At 40.8% G+C, this 19,706-nt stretch overlaps 1 protein-coding gene and 1 long non-coding RNA gene across 3 annotated transcripts in view; one reads left to right on the forward strand and one right to left on the reverse strand.

The window, feature by feature from the left end:
* The first annotated feature begins 2,216 nt into the window (after positions 1-2,216).
* LOC121286429 (transmembrane protein 120B-like) overlaps positions 2,217-19,706 on the forward strand; it is a 64,827-nt gene continuing 47,337 nt past the window's right edge. For both annotated transcript variants that reach the window (XM_041203537.1, XM_041203538.1), the window contains exons 1-2: positions 2,217-2,306; positions 15,769-15,887. In XM_041203537.1, coding sequence (XP_041059471.1) covers positions 2,220-2,306; positions 15,769-15,887 — 206 coding nt within the window. In that variant the 5' untranslated portion in view covers positions 2,217-2,219. The remainder of the gene's footprint in view (positions 2,307-15,768; positions 15,888-19,706) is intronic.
* The window catches only part of LOC121286431, a 68,277-nt gene continuing 53,596 nt past the window's right edge, over positions 5,026-19,706 (reverse strand). The window contains exons 2-3 of the long non-coding RNA XR_005944935.1: positions 17,997-18,249; positions 5,026-5,200 (exon numbers count right to left, since the gene is read on the reverse strand). This is a non-coding gene — a long non-coding RNA (uncharacterized LOC121286431). The remainder of the gene's footprint in view (positions 5,201-17,996; positions 18,250-19,706) is intronic.

Raw genomic sequence — 19,706 nt, forward strand, 5'->3', positions numbered from 1 at the left:
GAGGGGTGAAATATAAGCTGGTTTAAGGTGAGGGGGGATGGGTGGGTGGGTTGTCCCTACAACCACACCACCACCAGCCCCCCACTTCTATCCCCCCAACCCACCAGCTTATATTTGACATGTCCTCCTTCTTCCTTAACCGAGGTTTTCCACCCACGGTCGTTGACAGGGCCCTCAACCGTGTCCGGCCCATCTCCCGTGCATCCGCCCTCACGCCTTCTCCTCCCTCCCAGAAACATGATAGGGTCCCCCTTGTCCTCACTTATCACCCCACCAGCCTCCGCATTCAAAGGATCATCCTCCGCCATTTCTGCCAACTCCAGCATGATGCCACCACCAAACACATCTTCCCTTCACCCCCCTATCGGCATTCCGTAGGGATCGCTCCCTCTGGGACACCCTGGTCCATTCCTCCATCACCACCTACTCCTCAACCCCCACCTATGGCACCTCCCCATGCCCACGCAAAAGATGCAACACCTGCCCCTTCACTTCCTCTCTCCTCACCGTCCAAGGGCCCAAACACTCCTTTCAAGTGAAGCAGCATTTCACTTGCATTTCCCCCAAATTAGTCTACTGCATTCGTTGCTCCCAATGTGGTCTCCATTCCGCAAGAATGACCCATACCTCCCTGTCGCTTGCCATTTTAACACTCCACCCTGCTCTCTTGCCCACATATCTGTCCTTGGCTTGCTGCATTGTTCCAGTGAAGCCCAACGCAAACTGGAGGAACAACACCTCATCTTCCGACTAGGCACTTTACAGCCTTCCGGACTGAATATTGAATTCAACAACTTTAGGTCGTGAGCTCCCTCCCCCATCCCCACCCCCTTTCTGTTTCCCCCTTCCTTTTTTTCCAATAAATTATAGATTTTTCTTTTCCCACCTATTTCTATTATTTTTAAATTTTTAAAATCTTCTATGCTCTCCCCACCCCCACTAGAGCTATACCTTGAGTGCCCTACCATCCATTCTTAATTAGCACATTCATTTAGATAATATCACCAACTTTAACACCTGTGTTCTTTTGTTCTATTGTTGTTGACATCTTTTGATGATCTGCTTCTATCACTGCTTGTTTGTCCCTACAACCATACCCCCCCTCCACTTCTCTCTCTCTCTCTCTCTCTCTCCGCCCCCCCCACACACCTTAAACCAGCTTATATTTCAACTCTTTCTTGGACTCGAACTCAAGTTCTGTCGAAGGGTCATGAGGACTCGAAACGTCAACTCTTTTCTTCTCCGCCGATGCTGCCAGACCTGCTGAGTTTTTCCAGGTAATTCTGTTTTTGTTTTATATTTCACCCCTCTCCTTATATTCACTCAGTTCTGTGGAAGGGTCATGAGGACTCGAAACATCAACTCTTTTCTTCTCCGCCGATGCTGTCAGATCTGCTGAGTTTTTCCAGATAATTCTGTTTTTGTTGAGAATGTGGAACCCACTACCACAGGTGGAATCGAATTGTAGAGATATATTTAAGGGGACGGTGGATAAGCATATGAAGGAGAAAGGATTAGAGGGTTATAAATTAAGATTTACATGAGGAAAGATTAGAAACGACTCCAGTGGGCCATAAATACCAGTAAGGACTGTTGGGCTGAATGATGTCCTTTTTCCTATGTAATCTTGTGTTAGCTTGCTGATCTTTCTGTTTCTATGCTAGTTTGCACATGGCTTGGGCACTAGTTCGGGGATTATTCTCCTCGAGGGCATGCTTTTTAATTTAATTCCTAAATGCTGATACTCCATCAGCAGGACCTCTTCCTGGTTCCTAGATATGTGCTTTATTGCCAACCTGGACTGAGACAACTGGATTTATTTACCCCCTTCCTTTCCAGCTGCCTCGATATATCCCTTACCTGGCACTGAGCAACTTTTTTATTTGAAATGCGCCACTGGATTTTAAAAGGAGGCTTAAAAGTGCCCACTTTATAAATGCCAAAGGTTTGCTTTATACAGTAACAATCTCATCTCTATCTTACGACCTGCGGAGCGGGTTATTAATGCTTGAAGTAATATGTTTTTTTTCACCAGAAGCAAACAGCTGTACTGTAGCCATTGCTGCAGCCTGTTGTGCTGCCAGGTCTCTTCGCCCCCTGCTCTGTCCTGTGCTGTCTGGTTGGTACAATGGAGCCAGAATGCAGGAGAGGGACCCGGCAGCTGCTGCAGTGGGCTCGGCTGACGTCACGGCGCTATCCCAGCAGTCCCGGTGCAGCGCATGTATTGCGGAGCTGAGTGGACAATGTCACTGCTGCGGTGCCAGGCTGAATGGCAGGAGTTGGATAAAGAATTCAAACAGCTGCAGGTAAATGGCTGCGCCTGAGCCGGCAGCACTGGGATTGGGAGCGGGGTGGGGGTGGGGGTAGGGGGAGAGAGGTGATTGATTTTGCTCGGCTTCGTTCCGCCAGTGCATTTGAATTGGGATTTAATTGTTCTGTGAGGCAGCTCTTAAGTGTTTGTGTCACATTGGGGTTTGGGGGGCCCTTTGTCTCAGTCTCAGTGTTGAAATAAGGCCCAAGACTTCAGCTACCAGCTTTCAGCAAGGTCTAGACAGGAAGGCCCTTGCCGATCAAATAACGGTCTGTATTTTTTTCTAAATGTCGCTTTTGTACCGTATTAATATAAATCTGTGCTTGTTCCAATTAGCAGATGCACCGTGTCGAAGAGTGTGTTTAATATCTCCTGTGCTAGTTGATCTTACCGAGGTTATTGTACCGCAAATTCATTTTATTGCTAGCACATAATTTCTATTCAGTGTCACTATATACACACGCATATACCGAATGACATTTAAGGGCTTCAATGAAGTATTAAAAATAGGTATTTAATTGTCAGGATATGGCGTTGTCAGTGATACTTTCAAAAATGATTCTAAAAGTCTGGGTTATGATTAAAGCACTTTCAAAAATGACAATTTTTTATAAGTCTGGGTTATGATTAGTGCATTTATAATCGGTGTTGAGGAAATATTAGTTTTCGCGTTTGGGTGCAGTGGCAAGCAATAAGCCTAATTTAAAATCTGAATCCTCTTAACCATAAAAAGGTAAATGTTGATATATTTCTGGTGTAATAACCTTTTAAGGTGAGATGCTGAATTTGCCTGCTTATTAATTAGGTCTAAAATTGACCTGGGTTTTCAACATGACCTCTAGAATATCCTGACTGATGTGGTGCATCTCAAAAGGTAGTTAGAAACATGTTAAATGAGAGTAGTGTTGAGGTTCCTTAGCAGTACAATTGTAATACACTACAGTAACATCATATAACCTTGCAAGATGCTGTTTTGTAAAATGCATGAAAACACAAAGATCAAACTTAGTGGATAAATGCAGTAAAGATATATATTTTAGCCACAGAAACCAGAATGCCCTGGCCTATGGTAAGTTAACTGCTCTGGGGTTGGGCAGTGGTTGGAGTGAGATAGTTGCTGTTTCAAGAGGAAAATTGGGCAATACTCCCATTCTTGATTATTACCTGTTTGACCCTAAGGAAAAGTGTGCATTTTTGCATTTCCAAGTGAGGGGCGAATCAGTTTTGGTACCCACTGTGATCAGTTGCCCTGTTAGATTCATTTGCTGGGCTCAGATATAAAGTAGGACCATTCAATCGTGGAACTATGCTACAACAGTCAGATCCCTTAAGAGAGGAAATACTTAGCAGAAAAAAACAATTGAGTGTTCAGTTGAAACAGTTCCATTTGTTTGAACATTATTAAGTTTTACATTCTGTACATGAACAGAAAGTTATGTTTCATTCTGTATGTTTAATAAGTAATCAAGCCAGTAAGTGTTGTCATAGATAATTACTGAGAATGTTCTTTAAGAGTTGCAGATTAAGTGAACTGAACTAAAACTACTGTAACTACTGCTACAAACACCATTGCTTCCAAATGTGGCATTTTACAGAGCATAGAGATATGAAAGTGGCTCCAGATTTTTACTCATGCACATCCAAAATACATTTCCAGATTCTGCTCATGTGATGATGGCCGTAACATGTAGAAAGGAGCAAAACTTATGCTACCAGATTTGATCCCTGTTCAATAGTTCATGTTTTATCAATTGAGATAATTTTGAAAGGAAATAATCTTTGCCAAGCAAAGGTGCTGATTTTAAAATGGCTGCAGAAGTCACCTGACCTACAAATTAGCCAAGGTTGGAAACTTCTGAACATGAATTTGCCAGGTGCCATAGCTACAGGTAGTTTCCCTGATGGACTTCACACCTGCCAAGGTCTAAACTCTCTACAAAACTTAAGGACAATGGGCCTGTAGATTTTCTGATTATAAAAACTACCAGCAACAATGAGGTACTAATGAAGTTCATTATGCAGGAAGAGGTGCTAAGGATCCCTATCTGTTTCGATGGCATCTTAATAGCTTTGACAATGGGAAACCAAAGCTCTCTCATTAACATGGATTACCCTCCACTGTGAACCAATAGTAGCTGTCACATGACCAAAACCCCCTTGTGAAAAGCTATGATATTAAGATTGCCTGTTGGTTACTGTAACAGAAAAAGAACAGATTGAACTAGTAAAACCATCTCTCTCCCTGCTGTTTTCGAAGTTCAGAACCAAGTTCTGTTACGTTTTGGAATCCATCACAGAGGTAGAGAATTTCAGTCAAAAGGAACGTCAGGTACCATAGCATCCACTTTTGAAAAAGACAGTTTACAGTTTAAAAGGGACTGTGTCTCCAGAAGTTACTCTTTACATCAGCCACAAGAATTTAAAGACCACTGTAAAAGAACTATGTCAATCATGCACAAAAGTGAAGGACTTATAAATAGTGAACTTGCTATTTTCTGCCTTTTTATCATTGAATCTTAATTTGGCCAAAAGTTACTTGTACTGCATAATTTTGCATGCTTGTGTGCACAGGAGTGTTGCAACAATGTATTTACCTTTTTAAAATATTTTTTGTATCTTGAAAAAAACTAACCCTTTTGTGTTTAAAATCAAGAAAGCCTGTCAAACTGAACGCTTTGCAATCAGCATGTAAGCAGTTAGGTACAGACACTGAATTGACGCCTTTTGTCTTTATCAATTTCAAAAATACTTGTTACAATCAATCAAGGAGTGGGAAAGAAAGGGCAAGACCTGGCATTTGTTCTCTCCTTGCCGTAACAACCTCTGGATCTCTGCTTGCAGTTGCCATCTTTCCACATTTGATAGTCCCAAAACATGCCTCCTGTAAACCTTCCAACAATATTTAAAACACTTCATAAACATATGATATTTGATTGCTTTAAAGAATCATTCAGCATCATAAATATTTATTTTAAATGTATTTTAAAAGAACTGACGTAACCTGAAAATAGAGATTCACAAGAACACCATTAATTACCCTGGTCCTAAACAGTAATTTGCACAAGGGTATTAAAATATCAACAAATTATTGTGATGCAGCGCGTGTGTGTCCCCTAGAGAGCAAATCTGATTAAATTGCCCTGGTCCAAGTTTTCTAAATGTGTGTAACGAGAGAGAGAAAACAGAGCTTGGCATAGCAGCTCCTACTGACATGGGGATTGAGTGTGTGGAGTCTACTTTTTCATGTTAGACATTTGATGAATTTTTTGACATGGAGCAGGAGGAAGAGAAGAGCAAATGTGATAGGCTAAAAGGCAACTATAATCTATCCTGGTAAATTGAATTAACTGTGGTTGAAATTGCAATATGCCAGGTGTTTTAATAATTACTGGGTCTTCGTGCTTGTAAATTATTACCAGATTTGCCAGTATGATGTCAAAGTGAACGAAGAGTCGGTCGTCTTTTTACCCTCCTACCTTCCCTCAATTTGCACTCACACGTTTCCAGCAAAAAAGTAGGTCATGGCTGCAGCTCACCAATATTTTAATGGGAAATGGACATAAATTATTATTTAAATTGATTTTCCTGGAAGAATTTTAATATATTCAAAAATAAGTTAACATTGGATGTGTAGGATCAGTTTAACTCAAAAATCTTTTTTTGTAGACAGAATAATTAAGAGAAAGGCAAGTAATGAAGAATAGAATTTACTGTTGGAAAATTAAGTTGAAATCATGTATCCAAATATTCTAACTCTTGGATTCAATGTCTGTTTCCAGTTATAGTGCATTTTTAAAAAATATTAAAACTTCCTGCAACTTTGCGCTGTTGTTTAGCTTTCAAATTCCTGGCAAGACTCAGGTACAGCTCTGTTAAAGTCACCATGTGTTCTTTTTCTTATTTGTAAATAATTGCCGTCATTAAATGTTTTCAGCGTGCATGCCACTAGCATTGTAACTGCAGTGAAAGTAATGTGTTTTTTTCATTATTTATTTGAGATGTGGGTATTGCTGGCAAGACCAACATTTATTGCTCATCCCTAATTGCCCTCTTGAAGATGAAGGTGAGCGACCTCCCTAAATTGTTGTGCGGTGAAGGTATGTCCATAGTGCTGTTAGTTCTAGGATTTTAACCCAGTGACCATGTTGGAATGCTAATGTATTTTCCAATTAGCGTGGTGTGTGACTTGGAGGGATCTCAGAGCTAGCGATGTTCCCATGCACCTGCTGCCCTGTCCATTTAGGTGGTAGAGGTCATGGGTTTGGCAAGTCCTGGTAGTGCAGTAATTGCAAAAGGTGAGATACAGCAAGTAATTAGGAAAGTAAATAGAATGTTACTGTTTATTGCGAAGGGAATTGAATACAAAAGTAGGGCGGTTATGCTTCAGTTGTGCAAGGCCCAATCTGTCATCCTGCAGCCAAGTCTCTGTAACGGCTATCAGATCATACTTATTTATTATTATTTGTGCTATCAGTTCATCTGTTGTTCTTTGAATGCTAAGTGCATTCAGATAGAGAGCCTTTGGCTTTATCCTTCTATTATTTTTGTAACCTCTACCTATGACTGCTGTTTTACTCTTTAGATTTGCACTCTCTATCCCTTCCTGTTATGTTCTGTTTATCATTTCCCAGATTAATACCTTTTTATTAATCCAGGCAAGTGGCAGGAATCTCACATTCTTGACTTGTGCCTTGCAGATATCGGAAAGGCTGCAAAATACCTAGCCTCTGACCTGCTCTTGTAGCAAGTCCAGTTAAATTTCTGGCCAATGGTGTCTCCTAGGTGTCATGGTGGGAGACAATAATATTGAATATCAAGGGAAGATGGTTAGATTCTTTCTAGTTGGGGATGATCATCACCTTATGTGGTGCGACTTGCCAATTCTCAGCCTAGGGCTAGCTGTATGTGGACACAGACTACTGCATTATCTGAGGAGTAGTGAATTTAACAGAATCTTTAGTGAACATCCCCACTCTGACCTTGTGATGGAGAGAATGTCATTGATGAAGCAGCTGATGATAATTGGGCTGGGAATACTGCCCTGAGGAACTCCAGCAATGTCCTGGGCTAAGATGATAACCTCCAACACCCATAACCATCTTCCTTTGTTCTAGGTATAATTCCAACTAGCGACAGCTTTTTCCCCCTAATTTCCATTGACCTCAATTTTACCTAGGACTCCTTGATATTACATTTGGGTTTGCTTACCACTCAAAATTATGATCTGTGAAAATTAGCTGCTGGAATGAATAATCTTTTTTGTCCTTCAAGATTTTGTTTGTTTCTTGGTGGTGTAGTGTATTGCTACATTAGTGCACTGATCCATGAAATGCAAGGATAAGGTTCAGGACACGAAGATTTCTTGATCAGACTCAGGTCTCTGAGCCTTCTCCATAACAATGAAAAGTTGACCTGTTTATCTGACATGGCAAAGATGTGAGAATGAAGAGAGGTAACAATAGTCTTAATTCATAGCCCAAATATGATTCAGTAAAATATTAATTAAATTAACATTTTTAAAAAGCTAGGAAAATATTAACTACTGAAATAATGTAAGTTTAAAAAAAAGTCTGCCGTTTATGCCTCTGATTTCTCAGATATGAGTTTGTATCTAGCCTAGATCCATTTTATTATTTGATCTCGGAAATAGGAAATGCTAGAATTGCACCTCCTATAGTTTATTAAAATTTAATCAAGGGGTGAATCTAATATGCATTTCTTTGTACAATTTGAGTGGAGTGGCTTGCTTGGGGTATTAAGACCACATACTGGGGACTGGTGTCACTTATGACCCTGATCAGCTGGAAGTAGCAGGTTTCCTTCCTTGAACTTCAGTGAATCAGTTGCACTTTTATGGCCGTCAGGCTGCTTTCACAGTGATATAATCTGGGGCCAACACACAAATTAACATATTTACACAGTTCAATTTTACAAAGTTTGATGGTAAGTTTTGAATTTTTGACCTCTTGCCAGCTCATTACTATTACCACTATGCGAGTGTACCCATTGCATTCATATGTAAAAATCTCCTTTCTGAAGTTACAAAAGTCGTCTTTGAGTTTGGGCAGTCTGGTAATTTGAATAGACAATTTCCCACAATTTGTCAGTAAACTGGCAGACTTGATCATTTAAGGTCATTGGAAAGCTGGATTGGGAAATGGAAGTAGCAGAAAGCCTGTTTTTTTTTCTAATGTATTATGGTAAAGCTGTGTTACTGGACAGAGTGGAGGATGCTTTATTTGTACCTGTCTCAGCTAAATCTGACCAGGGAGTGGTCACTGCTCACCATGAGTAATAATAGTGAAAAGTGACCAGTTCACTTGTCAGGAAGATATAATAATTTTCATAATGTTATTGGAATTTATTGTAGAGTAATTATAGTGTGTGTGTTTTTGTTGAATTAAAGGTAGCCTGTCTGAAGGCTTTGATGTAACAGAAGATAAGCTAGGTTTGAAATATTAAGTGGGTAAACATAGGTGTAAAGGGAACATTTGCAAAGCCTAAAGGGAACATTTGCATTTTTAAATAAACCAGACTAGCTTGAATCCAAAAGAGGGAGTGAAACATTACACCTAGCCAGGCGAAGTTAAGAAACAGTGTTTTTATTTTTCCCAAAGATTACTAGTAAAATTGGTACAATGATAGATTTTAATATTAGAGGTAAAAGTCCAAAGACACAATGAAACAATGGGGATTTGCATTCAAATGGGAAAATATGTATCAAGGAGAGAAGGCTGTGTGTAAGGGTAGGCATTCTAAGATCTAAGAGGTGTGAAAAGCCTCCAGCATCTAAGCCTCTACAAGGAACTGATGCTGAGAAAAACTCACTTTGAATTTGACTGTTCAGGATATTGTGTTACTCTACCTGGGTCTTTTAAAATCTATGTATCTCACTGTTGCCTTAATAGAGGTGTAACTGAGGTTTAGATTAATTAGGGGATTTAGAAGTTATCATAGTAGTAATTTGTAGATCTATGTATGTGCTAAATCATATATTAGTAAAGGTTTAATTTAATTTTATAAGAAACCTTTAAGGCTCGGTGGTCTTATTATTACTGAATTCAAGGCACGCATCTCAAAACATATACAAATTGCAAAACAGTTGTGGTAATTGTTTCAAGTTTCCCTTTGGGATTCGGGTAGCTTGGCATCTATCATCCACCTGCCATAACACACTAATAATAAATATAGGTTTCATGACATCTCCAAGAAAATTAAATAAGCAAAGTGCAACAGTATACATGTAACTATTGCCTTCAAAAGGTAAATATTGTACTCACTACATGGCATGTATGTTTCTGTAATTCTAAAAGGAGACCTGTTCTGTGATTAACTTTTTAAAATGTTACTACATTGACCGCTTTATTCCTTTATATAGAGTTAAGTAATATACAGTAAGAGGAAGAATTGAGATGATCAATTGAAGTGTTTACACTAGTTTAGTTTAATTCCAACAAACCCTGTGCCTGTTTTTAAAATTCTGTTACTCAATTTGTATTGTTTATGGCCTACCACATCGAAGTAGTGTTTAAGTGAAATAGATTCCTTCTCAAAGGGGATATAACATTGCAATAAAGGAATCACGAAGCTGTGCAATTAATAACTGTTAATTGTTTGGAATATGCCACACTAAAGAGCTATTTTCAACATTTTTAATTTTCATATGAAACAATTTAGTTAAACCTGTATATCCCTTTAGTTTGCACTAAAATGGTGTTTCCAATATGTTAGCCACTAGCTACATATTGCTAACTGGGAATCCAGATTTGGACAATTACATTTTTAATTAGTAATAGGCACTGCCATTGGGAATGTGATCTCCACTCAAGTCCACACAGCTTATGCATGCGTACATCAACCTTTTTGTGCATTTATTGGTTAAATGGTAAGACAAAAAGAATGTGCAAGTGTACTTTGATTGTTGTGTACTTCTTTGGTTACTGCTTGTACGTTATCTGCTAAAATAGTGTGTAGTGTGGGTGAAATGTCAGACTTCAGCACCAGCAACAGTTTATGGAGAGAACCTGTCATCATGGTCAGCTGAAACAATCCGAATAACTGCTCCAGGCCAGAGACCAAACCAAACAAATAACTAACACCATAACTAATTGGGCACTTCATGGTAAAAGGCAAGCATCCTGGCTGGAAAGCAGTGTTTGGAATTGTAAGTCAACATTGTCAGCAAGCTCTCTGAAGTAAAAAAAGACCTAGAAGTTTAAGTAAGATTTGCTGAGTGATTAAGTTCATGCCAAAGTTCCACACTTTTGTCAGACTGCAAAATTTTGCACTGAATGGTGGTGTGTTTTTTTTTGACTAAATAGAAGTAAATCCACTTTTTATTCTTTCATGGGACGTGTGCATTGCTGGCAAGGCCAACACTTGTTGCCCATCACTTGCTTGCTAGGCCATTTCAGAGGACATTTAAGGGGTCTGGAGTCACATGGAGGCCAAATCCGTTTAGGATGGCACATCTTTCCTAAAGGAAGAACATAATGTCCCTAAAGGACATTAGTGAACCAGTTTGGTTTTTACATATGATAATTGTCATGGTCACCATTATCGAGCTTTATGTTCCAGATTTATTAATTGAATTTAAACTCCAGGATTACTCCCTGTGCCACATGCCAGTGAGGCTAGAAATAGGAAGTAGTGCAGCTAAACACGTGGCTGAACAGATGGTGTAGGAAGGAGGGTTTCCGATATCTGGATCAGTGGGACCTGTATAAGAAGGATGGGTTACATCTAAACTGGAGGGGCACCAATATCCTGGCTGCGAGGTTTGCTAGTGTCACTTGGGAGGGTTTAAACTAGTATGGCAGGGGGGTGGGAACCAGAGCAATAGGTCAGCAGGTGAAATAAATGACTGGGAACCAATGAATATGGCCAGTAGGACTAAGAGGAAGAGCAGGCAGGGAGAAATTACTGAGCACAGTGGGACTGGGGGTCTGAAATGCATTTGTTTCAATGCGAGAAGTATAACAAGCAATGCTGATGAGCTTAGAGCTTGGATTAGTACTTGGGACTATGATATTGCTATTACAGAGACTTGGTTGAAGGATTGGCAGATAAATGTTTCAGGATTTAGATGTTTCAGGCAGGATAGAGAGGGATGTAGAAGAGGTGGGGGAGTTGCACTGCTGGTTAAGGGGAATATCACAACTGTACGACAGGAGGACACCTCGGTGGGCTCATGCAGCGAGGCAATATGGGTAGAGCTCCGGAATAGGAAGGATGCAGTCACAATGTTGGGGGTTTACTATAGGCCTCCCAATTGCCAGCGTGAGATTGAGGAACAGTTTTGTAGGCAGATTTAGGAAAGATGTAAAAGCATTGGATTGTTGTGATGGGTGATTTTTAACTTTCCCCATATTGACTGGGAATCACTTGGTGCTAGGGGTTTGGATGGTGCAGAATTTGTAAGGTGCATCCAGGGGGGCTTCCTGAGACAAAATGTAGGTAGTCCAACTAGAGAAGGGGCAATACTGGACCTGGTATTAGGGAATGAACCCGGCCAGGTTGTCGAAGTTTCAGGAGGGGAGCATTTCTGGAAAAGTGACCATAATTCAGTAAGTTTCAAGGTACTGGTGAATAAGAATAACAGGTGTCCTCGGGTTAAGGTGCTTAATTGGGGGAAGGCTAATTATAACAATATTAGGCAGGAACTGAGGAATCTAGACTGGAGGCGGATGTTTGAGGGCAAATCAACGACTGACATGGGGGGCTTTCAAACGTCAGTTGATAAGAATTCAGTACCGGCACGTTCCTGCTAGGATGAAGGATAAGCATGGCAAGTTTCAGGAACCTTGGATAACGAAGGATATTGTGAGATTAGTCAAAAAGAAAAAGGAAGCATTCGTAAGGGCTAGAAGGCTGGGAACAGATGAAGCCCGTAGAGAATATAAAGAAAGTAGGAAGAAACTTAAGCAAGGAGTCAGGAGGGCTAAAAGGGGTCATGAAAAGTCATTGGCAACCAGGATTAAGGAAAATCCCAAGGCCTTTAATACATATGTAAAAAGCAAGGGGGTAGCCAGGGAAAGGGTAGGCCCACTCAGGGACAGAGGTGGGAATCTGTGTGTGGAGCCAGAAGAAATGGGAGAGATACTAAATGAATACTTCTCATCAGTATTCACCAAAGAGAAGGACTTAGCGGTCGATTTGTCTAGGGAAGAGTGTGTAAGTAGCCTGGATCATGTTGAGATCAAAAACGAGGTGTTAGGCATCTTGAAGAATATTAAGGTGGACAAGTCCCCAGGGCCAGATGGGATCTACCCCAGAGTACTGAGGGTGGCAAGGGAGGAGATTGCTGGGGCCTTGACAGAAATCTTTGTATCCTCACTGGCTACGGGTGAGGTCCCAGAGGACTGGAGAATGGACGATGTTGTTCCATTGTTTAAGAAGGGTAGCAGGGATAATCCAGGAAATTTAGGCCGGTGAGCCTTACGTCAGTGGTAGGGAAATTATTGGAGAAGATTCTTTGTGACAGGATTTACTACCATTTGGAAGCAAATAGGCATATTAGTGAGAGGCAGCATGGTTTTGTGAAGGGGAGGTTGTGTCTCACTAACTTGATCGAGTTTTTCGAGGAAGTGACAAAGATGATCGGCGATGGAAGGGCAGTGGATGTTATATACATGAATTTCAGTAAGGCCTTTGACAAGGTCCCTCAAGGCAGACTGGTACAGAAGGTAAAGTCGCATGGGATCAGAGGTGGCAAGATGGATACAGAATTAGCTTGGTCATAGAAGACAGAAGGTAGCAGTGGAAGGGTGCTTTTCTGAATGGAGAGCTGTGACTAGTGGAGTTCCGCAGGGATCAGTGCTGGGATCTTTGCTGTTTGTAGTATACATAAATGATTTGGAGGAAAATGTAACTTGGCTAATTAGTAAGTTTGCAGACGACACTAAGGTTGGAGGAGTTGCAGATAGAGAAGAGGGTTGTCAAAGGATACAGCGGGATATAGATCGGTTGGAGACTTGGGCGGAGAAATGGCAGATGGAGTTTAATCCGGGCAAATGCGAGGTAATGCATTTTGGAAGGTCTAATACAGGCAGGAATTTATACAGTAAATGGCAGAACCCTTAAGTGCATCGACAGGCAGAGGGATCTGGGTGTACAGGTCCACGGGTCACTGAAAGTGGTGACTTAGGTGGATAAGGTAGTCAGGAAGGCATATGGCATGCTTGCCTTCATTGGCATGGGTTTTGAGTATAAAAGTTAGTAAGTCATGCTGCAGCTGTATAGAGCCTTGGTTAGGCCACACATGGAATATTGCGTGCAATTCTGGTCGCCACATTACCAGAAGGATATGGAGGCGTTGGAGAGGGTGCAGAGGAGGTTTACCAGGATGTTGCCTGGTCTGGAGGTTATTAGCTATGAGGAGAGGTTGGAGAAACTTGGATTGTTCTCACTAGAGCGACAGAGATTGAGGGGCGACTTGATAGAAGTTTACAAAATTGAGTGGCATGGACAGAGTAGATAGAAGCTTTTTCCCAGGGTGGAAAAGTCAATTACTAGGGGACATAGATATAAGGTGAGAGGAGAAAACTATAGAGGAGATGTGCGGGGCAAGTTTTTTACGCAGAGGATAGTGAGTGTCTGGAATTCGCTGCCAGAGGAGGTGATGGAAGCAGGTACAATAGTGTTGTTTAAGAGGCAGCTTGACAAATACATGAATAGGATGGGAATAGAGGGATACGGACCCCAGAAGTGCAAAATGTTTTAGTTGACGGGCAATATGATCGGCGCAGGCTTGGATGGCCGAAGGGCCTGTTCCTGTGCTGTACTTTTCTTTATTCTTTTCCAGTTGCTGTGGTGGGTTTGAACCCATATCCCCAGGGCATTAGTCTGGGCCTCTAGATTACCTGCCCAGTGTCATTTACCATTATACCACCATCTCCCCTTCCCTCTATTTATTTGTATGTAAGGTGTTTTCTACCAAAATTCTTGTATGTGGTTACAATTGTGGTGCTATGGCTACACCTGTTGTTAGTTAGTGATTTCTATTGAACAACAATGCTCTAAAGGAAAATGTTGCTCCTTTACAAAGTGCCTTCAAAAGATGACAGCTCCCTCCTGCACCCAAAAACAAAGTTAGTTTTTGTCATTCAGATAATGACTTCACAGCTTAATGATAATAGTCGAGTGTTTTTGTAATGCCTGATATATTTCTCCTGTACCTGCATGCATAATAGCTTTGTTAAATCTTAAACAGGAGGTTAAATCAGAAAGCCTGTCACAACTCCTGTGAGTGTAATAACTGGACAAGCATGAGGGTCATATGGGAGACTCTGCCTATTTTAATAATGCTGCACAGAAAGAAACTGGTGTGGAATACCATGGCCTATCGAAAATGGAGAGAAAAATTGAAACAAAATGTCAAATTAGCTTAATAATTGGCATAAATGCTTCATGGCTTGATGGAGTTACAGCACAACCTGATGTTTCAATCAAACACTTGTAAAGGTTCAAACCACTGGATGCTGTTTTACTGGAGTAAAGCTAACCTGTTACCTGAATAAAGGGTTCTTTTTAAAACTTGGAGTCAGCAACCACTTAATGAAAGGAATATAAATGGTGGTCTTCAGTGGCGGGAGAAGAAAAATACCAACAAATCTGGTGTGTTGCACAGTTTTTTCAGTTGGTTTATTAATTTTATTCTTGGATCTTGACCTGTGCACCACATTTACTGAACATCTTTAAGATGATGAGCAGTTAAGTTCAGTTTCTTGTTTTTTGAAAAATAGCATTGCAATTGCATTTCATCATGAACATGATCTTATAGATTCATAGACGTTTACAGCACAGAAGGAGGCCATTCAGACCATTGTGTCTGCGTCGGTCAACAAAGGTCTGACTACACTTATCCCATTTTCAGCACTTGGCCAATAGCCCCAAAGGCTATGGCAATGCAAGTGAATATCAAAATACTTCTTAAATGTTACAAGAGTTTCTGATTCAACCACCCTTTCAGGCAGTGAGTTCCAGACTCCCACCACCCTCTGGGTGAAAATATTTCTCCTCAACTCCCTTCTACCTCTTAAATCTATGCCTCCTGGTTACTGACCCCTCTACTAATGGAAAAAGTGCCTACCTATCCACCCTATCTATGCCCCTCAGAATCTTCTACACCTCTATCAGGTCCCCTCTCAACCTTCGCTGCTCCAAGGAAAACAACCCCAGCCTATCCAATCTTTCTTCATAGCTCAGACCCTCCAGCCCAGGCAGCATCCTGGTAAATCTCCTATGCAGCCTCTCGAGTATAATCACATCCTTCCTATAATGTGGTAACCAGAACTGCACACAGTACTCCAATTGTGGCCTAACCAGTGTTTTATACAGTTCCAGCATAACCTCCCTGCTCTTCTATTCTATGCCTCAGCTAATAAAGGCAAGTATCCCATTATCTTTAGCTTTATGGATCAATCTGTAGAATCTCTAATTTTATGTTTCTGTTGTAGGAAACGCATAAAGTGTATCGACAAAAACTCGATGAACTTACAAACCTTCAAACTATATGCAGCAACTCAATAAGTAAACAAAAAAGAAGAATTAAAGACCTTGCCTGCAATCTCCGAAGGTAAATAAATTAATGATAAGCATATGTAATTGCATTTGAATACTGTTTTGGAAAGAAAATTGTAATACACATTATTCTCAACTGAAAAATCAAATTTCATTGCAGAAACAGATATAATTTGACCAGCTCCATTTGCTTTCGTAGCCTGATCTCAAAGAAATTGATGGTCGTTTTATGCTGGTCTGCCAATTGCTTTGCACAAACTGCATTTCACCCTATCCTCCCTGTTAATTTTAAGAATTTTCTGGATTTGCACATTGGTGTAGAAACATAGAAAATAGCAGCAGGAGTAGGTCATTCAGCCCTTCAAACCTGCACCATTGTTCATTATGACCATGGCTGATCCTCTATCTCAACACCATACTCCTGCTTTCCCCCCATACCCCATAATACCTTTAGTCTAGAAATCTATCTATTTCCTTCTTAAGTATATTCAATGACTTGATCTCCACAGCCTTCTGTGGTAGAGATATCCACAGGTTCCCCACCCTCTAAGTGAGGACGTTTCTTCTCTCAGTCCTAAATGGCCTACCCCGTATCCTGAGATTGTGACCCCTTGTTCTAGACACCCAGCCAGAGGAAACATCATCCCTGCATCCAGTCTGTCCAGCGTTTTATGCATTTCAGTGAGATTCCCTCTCATTCTTCTAAACTCCAATGAAAACAGGCTGAAGCAGAGAATGGAGAATTTATAATGGCAATAAAGAAATGGCAGAGAAACTAAACAAATACTTTGTGTCTGTCTTCATGGAGGAAAATACAAAAAACCTCCCTGAAATATTGGGGAGCCAAGGGACCAGTGAGATCGAGGACCTGAAAGAAATTAGTATTAGTAAAAAAGTAATGCTGGAGAAACTAATGGGACTAAAAGTAGATGAGTCCCCTGAATCTGATAATCAACATCCCAGAGTGTTGTATTCTCTACAGTTTTTAGAAGAATGAGGAATGATCTCATTGAAGTGTACACAATTCGTCCAGGGCTCAACAGAGAAGATGCAAGGAAGGATGTTTCCCCTGGATTGGGGGGAGTGGAATCTAGAACCAAGGCTCCGCATCAGCTCCAGCTATCTCCAGCCATCTCCAGCTTAACAGCTATACAGCCATCCCCTCAACAGCTTAAAAACCAGCTATCCACAGCAATTCTGATATACCTTTTTACCTCTTTCTTCTCAGTCCCATTGTGCTCACACCCCTTTTGAAACTCAAACCCTTCCAAATATAAGATCTTTCATGTTTCCATCTTGCCTTTGCTTTTAGGTCAATAAAAATATAATATTCCCACTACTATTTACCTATGAACTCCCACAAGATGCAAACATTTTTCTTGCCACCTCTGTCTCCCCTTCTGGAATCCTAACAACCTCTCAACTTATCTAAAAATGCAAATGTTAGATATAACCTATTTACTTGTGCCTCAACTTAACACCTTTTATCCTTTTCATGTTTCCAAAACCCCAGACAACCTGACACCGATCAACCACTTGCCCACACACCCAGCGTTTTTTTAATAGAATACCACAATATTCCCCAAAATATTTTTTAAAATAAATTTTCATACATGATCTAGTTAAATGGCAGGGCAGGCTCAAGGGCCCAAATGGCCTACTGCTGCACCTATATTCCTATCACATTGCTGAAGGAGATACACTGTTGGTCTCATTGTTCACTGATGCCCCTGATTCCCTTTGTCCTCACCATGCCATTACAAGCATGCACTTCCAGTAAGCTAGGCTGCAAAAATGTTTTGAGCAGAAGGGTGCAGAAAAAAGTTCAGATGTCATACACCACAAAATGCTTGCTGCAGCAAGAATTGGCCCTTTGTGTGTCCCTGTCAAATCCGTCCTTGCCTTGCCTAGATCTATCTTTTTCTAGAGGGTTTAATACCTTTTAATAAGGTTTTTGAAATTTGACCGATTACATCAGGCATTAAATTTAACATGTATTTTCTAGTAACAGAATTGCTCTGTGGAATAAAAATAGAATTCCTGACATTCATTATGTTTAATATCCTGATATTGACTGTAGTGGTTTTACGTTAACTTATTTATTTTAATAAGTTCTAAGTGAATTGATTGATCATCAATTGGTAATGTCCCTGGGATAACTTACCATGGTACACCTGTGTCTCTTGAGCTTTGTGCTTGATTTTTGGGCATCTGACGTCAGCAGTAAACAGCCCCAGGGCACACAGTGTTCCATGCTTGTTGCTGGGTCAAAATCCTGGCACTCCTTAGATAAGGAGTTCTGTGGGAACACGTTCACCACATGGATTGCAGCTATTCAAGAAGATGGCCAACCATCATTTTCCTAGGGCAGCTATAGCTGAGCATTAAATGCTAATCTTGCCAGCAACACTCATTATCTGAGAATAGAAAGAGGCAAAACAATGCAATAAATCTGAATATCCATGTATTGTATGTAAATGGATGGCATGAAGATTCATTAATTTTAATTGAAAAAATTAGTATTTGACACTGTCACCTTAAGTGCATAGTTACAAGGATGGGATATTTCCACCATTTGACAGAGTTCCAACTTTTGGATGATGGCAATCCGCCCTTTTAACATTTTATCCAACCCCTGCCTCCCCTCGGCCACCACTGTGTCCAAAGCAACCAAACCTGAGAGGGGTGAGTCTCAGCCTGGAAGTCTCTGCCTATAATGAGGCCAGGAGCAGGCTCAAAGATTCATCCCACCAGGATGGCGCGCTCTGCTGCTGGCCACTTGGTGGGGCCACAAGGTTCAGCAGGCCAGAGTTGGAAGAGTAGGGAAGCAGCAACCCAGAGGTCTCGACAGGGTTTGGCAGGCCAGAGTATGGGGGAAGCAGCAGAGCCTAAGTCTTGGTGGCGTTTGGCACGTAGGACATTAGGAGGGAAGAGTGGAACCCAAGTCTGATGCAGAAGTATTTTTTTTCTCTAGAAGTCTTGGAAACAGTGACTGCAGAAGATGTAATGAAGATGTCAAAACTGGAAATTCCCAAAGTTAATGAGAGGGATTCTGCTCTTTTTTTTTCAAGGCAAAAGAGAATGAGATGCTTAAACCTGTGCACTGGAAGGGAACATGTGAAGGCTGATGACTTCTGACCTCTGGCAAAAAAGGGAATTACAAAATCTTTCACTGCATTTAAAGAGCTCACCAGACATGAACATTTTTCTTTATTCAATGAGATGTTATACTGTAATTGGCTTTAAAATGCAAAATGTTGCAAAATAAAAAAAAGTCTCAACACATGAATTTTCCTTAATAATGCATCATCATACTGAGAATGAAAAATGCAGTCATTGATATTCATTAGCCAAAGTACTTTTAGGAAATAGACTCAAAGCAACCTTTTGGATAATAGGTATTCTAAAATTAATTTGACAGCTTGCCCCTGCTGCTAATTCAAACTGCTACATTTAGGTTTATAATGAGTTCTTTGTTGCGGGGGGTGAAGGGGAGTTGGGAAGAGGGGCTCCTGAGTGAGTTAGGGGGTTAGTGGCAGGGGATTTGGGAAGAGGAGCTGCTGAGTGCGTGGGAGGGGGTTGGGAAGAGGGGCGTGTGTGTGAGTGTGTGTGTGTGTGTGTGTGTGTGTGTGTGTGTGTGTTGCCTCAAACCTACATAATGTACTTTGTAAAAATGTTATTTTATAAACTTAGATTTTCATATTTCAATGGTTTATTATTGTATGTTGATATATAATGTGCAAACTTTAATTATATACCATGCTGCTTTATTGCTGTTTTGCTTTTGCTGGCATCCAGGGTCATGTTAATTTTAGGGTTTTTTTTTCTATATTCATTCATGGGATGTGGGTACCACTGGCAAGGCCAGCATTTG

This window comes from Carcharodon carcharias, chromosome 13 (assembly GCF_017639515.1).
Source record: "Carcharodon carcharias isolate sCarCar2 chromosome 13, sCarCar2.pri, whole genome shotgun sequence".
Lineage (NCBI taxonomy): Eukaryota > Metazoa > Chordata > Chondrichthyes > Lamniformes > Lamnidae > Carcharodon > Carcharodon carcharias.